Below are 4,793 nucleotides of genomic sequence, written 5' to 3'. Positions count from 1 at the left end.
AGGGGTTTTTTATAGGCTTAGTTAAATTAGCGTATTTAAGACTTGGGAATTTAATAAGGAAATAAGGGTTATTTTTAAGGATCACGGAAATAGTATAGATTAATACTAAGGTTCAGAATCTTGCTCTATAAGGATTCTGAAGTTAGTATACGCTTAGTTAGCCCGCGGCTGAGTCAGCACTAGCAGGACGTTCGCGTGTCCTTACAAGTATGGTCTAGGGGGTTATTTTTTGATTCAAAACTTATGGCGTGTGCTATAAACAGGCAGGCATGGGATAGACATCCCTTTTTAAAATAAGTAATAGAATTAAATATAACTATACAGTTAATCTAATTAATATGGGGGTTATAATTATATAACTATATATCTCTAAGGATTAATTTGTACTAGGGAAGGGGTATAAAGTAATAGAGATATTATTTAATATATTCCCTAATTTAAACAGGAACTAAAGTAGCTTTTATAAGTATATAATAGGGTATTTAATTAGTAAGGTATAAGAGAATTAGGGAAGTAAGGTTAAATATAATAAGAGAGTATATTTAAGTAAAAGTAGGATTAACAAGGTTAATTTTGCTTTTATTATTAATAAGACTTTTAATTTTCTTTTTATTTATATATAGAAACAGGGCTAGATAAAAGCCCTTTTAAAGAAAAGCCTCTATATTAGGTTAAGCTATAATAAAAGAAAGAAAATAAAATAGTTAATCTAGTTCTTACTTATTATATTCTTAATAATAACTTTTATTAAGGACCTTTAGTTTTCCGTATTAGAGAGGTTAGCTTTAGTAGATTTTATAGTAATCTTATTTAATAAATAGCCTTATTAGGTATGCTTAAGGTAGTATTAATTACTTATATAATATATAAAGCTATAGCATGCCTAGTATCTGCCCTACTTAATTAAAGAAGTTTTATCTTTATTTATAAGCTATTTTAAGATAGTATCTAGGTTAAACCATATCCTAACCTAGCCTAGGGGCTTTATAGTTATAAAAAAGAATTAGTTTAGGATCCCTAAGGTTCCTAGGGTTATTAGGGCTTTAATACCCCCGGGATTTTTAGGTTTCTAAGGGTTAGAGCTACTAAAGGCTTTCTTAAGCTTTTAATTCTAGGAGTAGTAAAAGAAGGTCTTTATATAACTAATTTTAATATAACAGGTGTTGTCTAGGAGGTCTTATATAATATAATACTTTTTAATAAAGAGTAAGAAAACAAGCCTAGGGTTTAGGGTAGTTTTAAATTTCTAGATTTGCTCTACCTTAGGTATATCTTCTTTTATTTAAAGATTTAAGAATTAGTAAAAATACTTAGTAACTTTCTTACTTTTATTTTAAATAATAAACTAAAGTTTATAATTTATAGTATCTGCCTACAGATATATACTTATATAATACTTAATAATTTTTATTAGATCCACGAAGGTCTTTTAGTAATCTTAGAAAATAAGGTTCTATATAATAAAGAAGATTAGTTCTTATATATATATAAGGGCGTAGCGGATCTTTACCTTATTTATAAGGTATAATAAAGTATCTATTTTAAGTATATAGTTAATAGCATACTATTATAAGAGATATTTATTTATAGAATCGCCTTAAAAGGGGTTGTTTAGTAGATTAGCTTAATAATATTATAAGATTATAAGAGAGAGGTTTAATATATTAGTTTTAATAGTTTTAACTATTTTATAGGGGTTCCAGGGATTGAATTTAGTATTTAGAAAAGTAATTTCAATATTTAGAAAAATAGGAATCTTAAATATAAAGTAAAAATAAGTTAAGTAAAGAGTATAAGTCTTAAAGGCGTTATTTAGGGAGTTGCGTATAATATAAAAAAAATTATTATAATAAGGTTTAGTTAACTTAATAAAAAAAATTAGGTATTCTTAGTAAAGTTACCTTATAAGTTACTTTATTAAGGATATTAAGATATATATAATATAAGTAAGCAAATTCTACCCCGCCTTTATATAAATAGGTACTTTTTATATTTTTAGAGCAGGTTATTAAGCAGGAACAGCCTAGGATTCCTAGGGATTCTTAGTAAAAAGTTTAAAATAAGCTAATTTTTTTTTATAGCTTCTATCTTGCGTGTAGTATCTCTTACGCGCGCCTTATATATATTACTATACTTTATAGCCTAGTATAATTAATATTCCTCCTTCTTTACTTAAGCATGCAGGCGGGCGTGTTTATTAGTCTATAAAAATAATCTAAATTATATAAAAAAAAGAACTAGGCTGCGTGAGGCCTAGCTAGAGTAATATAAGACTAGTTTATAGTATTACAAGCAGGTATATAATTAAGGGAGGTACAGGAATTAATAGTTCTGCGAGTTTAATTATTTAAGGTAGTAGAGGATATATAATCTACTTTAGTTTACTAAGCTTAATTAAAGGATCTTATAAAGATTAAGGAGCAGGTTCTAAGGCTTCTAATTTAATAACTAGTTTAAGTTTAGAATCTAAATAAATTAAGAAGTGACTATAAGTATTCCTAGAGGGTTTAGAAGGGGGTTTAATAGTATAACTACTAATACGCGAGTTATATTTCTTATAAGAATGCTCGGGTTCTATAGCAGAAGCTTATTTTAATAGAACATATAATAAATAGTTAAAATTAATAGAATTTAGTAGCGCTAGGGGTTATATAATAAGTTAGCAGGTAGGGATCAGGGATCTCAGGCAGGAGTATAATAGCGATAGTTCTAAAAGTTCTAAAGGACTATGGGGGTCTAAAGAGATGAAAACGACGCTTCTTATTAATAAAAGGACCAAAACAGGGAAGGAATACAGTTAATTCAAAAGAATAAGAAGCGTGAAGAGGAGAGGAAGGAATCTATTAGTACCTTATCTGTATATACAGATGAGGTACTAAGGCGTCACGTGACCACGCGGAGTCTACGCAGCGTGGTCCGTGACAGTTGCAGTGTCCAGAGACCCCGCTTTTGAAAAAAGCAAAACTGGGGGTGCTGATCTAATTCAGCCTTGCATTACGGTTGTCCAATGAGGGATTGTCCTGTACCGTATTTCTACAAGGTGGTAGAACATGGTACATCGGATTGTGCAGAGAACGAAGAGAACGACTGATGGTGCGAGAAAGGGAGTCGGTTGGCTGGCAGTAGTGTGTTTAGGACGCATCGCAGGTTCTATGGTAACTGTACAGCAGTCAAAATCCGGCACTACACTGGTGCAAGTTGTAAGCATTATAGTATTATTGACAGCCATGTAATGGATGCGTTCAACTCAGCCAAAGCAGCCCCAGATAGCTTACAAGGCGTTTCTAAAAGGATCCAACAGCGGGACTCCAGAAAAGCCCATCAGCATCCCATACAGCCTTAACCCGTCGGATCTCCTGAAGCGCTATTTCCGAGTATATCCTGTTGACATCCCCTCCAAGTAGCTGATTGTTTGGGAAAGTAGCCCGCACAACGCCGTTTTCATTATCCTTTTGCTGCCCTATGCGCAGTATATCCTCCATAAACCCCTTTGCTGGTTCAATTGTTTTATCTTCGGTGTACCAGACAAGGACCTGAAGAAACGCCCTGCGATCGCTGCTCGGCAGAAACATGTTCGGTTGCACGGACACAGGGCTCCAATTTCCCCAGAGGAGAACTGTGCGTGCTTTTGCATCCTGGTGGTCATCGCCGAAGCTTAACCAAGTCTTCGCTGCCTGTCGGATACTGTCGAGATTGATCTCGCAGAGCAGAGCGTTTCCGAGTTGCTTGTAGTCGCCGACCGCGTTCAGGAAGTCGGCCCCGTCATTTACTCTTTCTAGGGGGACCGTATTTGTAGTTGCTGCAGATGAATGTTGAAGGAGCTGCGGGTCGAACAGTACACTGGCGGTTCGCTCAGCATCATACCCTGGCCCATTATATACAGCAGTGAGAGAGATTATCGGCTGTCCGGGGTTTAGTGTAGTAGGCGGTGCTCGGAGGAACATAAGAGTACAAATAAGCCTCGGCGAATCGTTACTTTGTAGCTTTATAAAAGCCGCTGCTGCCTCGTCAATCGCTGCCAGCGGGAATACGACCCTTCGGATCCAAGCAGAGTTATCGGTCATGTTGAGGGACGATATTGGAAACGTAGGCATAGTCACAGAGACAATGATTCCAAGTCCGTGGCCGGCGCCTCGGAGCGTACGGAATAGATCACCCTCTTCGCCTGGACTGAACGACGAGAGCGTCAGGAAATGACCATCTGCTGTTATAATCCTAAGCTCGATAATATTTTCAGCTGCAAGACCATGAAGTCCATTAAAGGGCGACGAGCCACCGCCAAGAAGAAAGCCAACCATGCCTACAGCGTTGGAATTCGGTGCCACTGCAGACAGTAGGAAGTTAGAGAATCATCACGATCTATATCCTTGCATTTGACTAGCCAACTCACGGGTATAACATTGCTCTGCCGCACATGCTTGGATGACATCCCCTGCATGTGCGCCGCCTCCAAACGTAACTGAGCCTTGCTTGACTGATACATCCCTGAAGTTCCTCAGATCCAGCACAAGTGATCGTTCCGCGATAGGCACAAATGGCGAGTGCGCACCAGCGATGGGGATCACTTGCAGCTTCTTAGTAGCAGCATAATAGAGTATAGATATGATCTCGTCCTCGGTGGAGGGGATGATAACGGCGGCGGGACGGGATACTCCGAGCTGGGACCATCGAATGGGAGTCTCATCTGCAGTAGTGGCCGAATTCGGACCTTTGAGCAGGCTTGCTAAGTCCGAAGCGTAGTTTGAGTTGGAAGATTCCATGATAGGCTATAACGTGTGTACTTTCAAATAAAG

General features: G+C 36.8%; 2 protein-coding genes across 2 annotated transcripts; both read right to left on the bottom strand.

The window, feature by feature from the left end:
- Positions 1-2,951: 2,951 nt before the first annotated feature.
- On the bottom strand, positions 2,952-3,193 carry BJY04DRAFT_72539 (uncharacterized protein). Its single transcript, XM_073720945.1, has one exon. It carries the CDS (start codon positions 3,140-3,142, stop codon positions 2,984-2,986), a length of 159 nt encoding a protein of 52 aa, XP_073570488.1. The 5' UTR covers positions 3,143-3,193; the 3' UTR covers positions 2,952-2,983.
- Positions 3,194-3,284: 91 nt separating this feature from the next.
- Positions 3,285-4,793, bottom strand: BJY04DRAFT_228287 (FAD-binding oxidoreductase; the record flags this gene model as incomplete). Its single annotated transcript, XM_073718808.1, has 2 exons — positions 4,391-4,793; positions 3,285-4,324 (listed from the first exon to the last, which is right to left on the bottom strand). Exons 1-2 carry the CDS (start codon positions 4,758-4,760, stop codon positions 3,285-3,287), a joined length of 1,410 nt encoding a protein of 469 aa, XP_073570487.1. The 5' UTR covers positions 4,761-4,793.

This window comes from Aspergillus karnatakaensis (assembly GCF_047715665.1).
Source record: "Aspergillus karnatakaensis strain CBS 102800 unplaced genomic scaffold BJY04scaffold_29, whole genome shotgun sequence".
Taxonomy (NCBI): Eukaryota; Fungi; Ascomycota; class Eurotiomycetes; order Eurotiales; family Aspergillaceae; genus Aspergillus; species Aspergillus karnatakaensis.
Note: the sequence above shows the minus strand (reverse complement) of the source record. Positions and strands in the feature narration are given on the sequence as shown.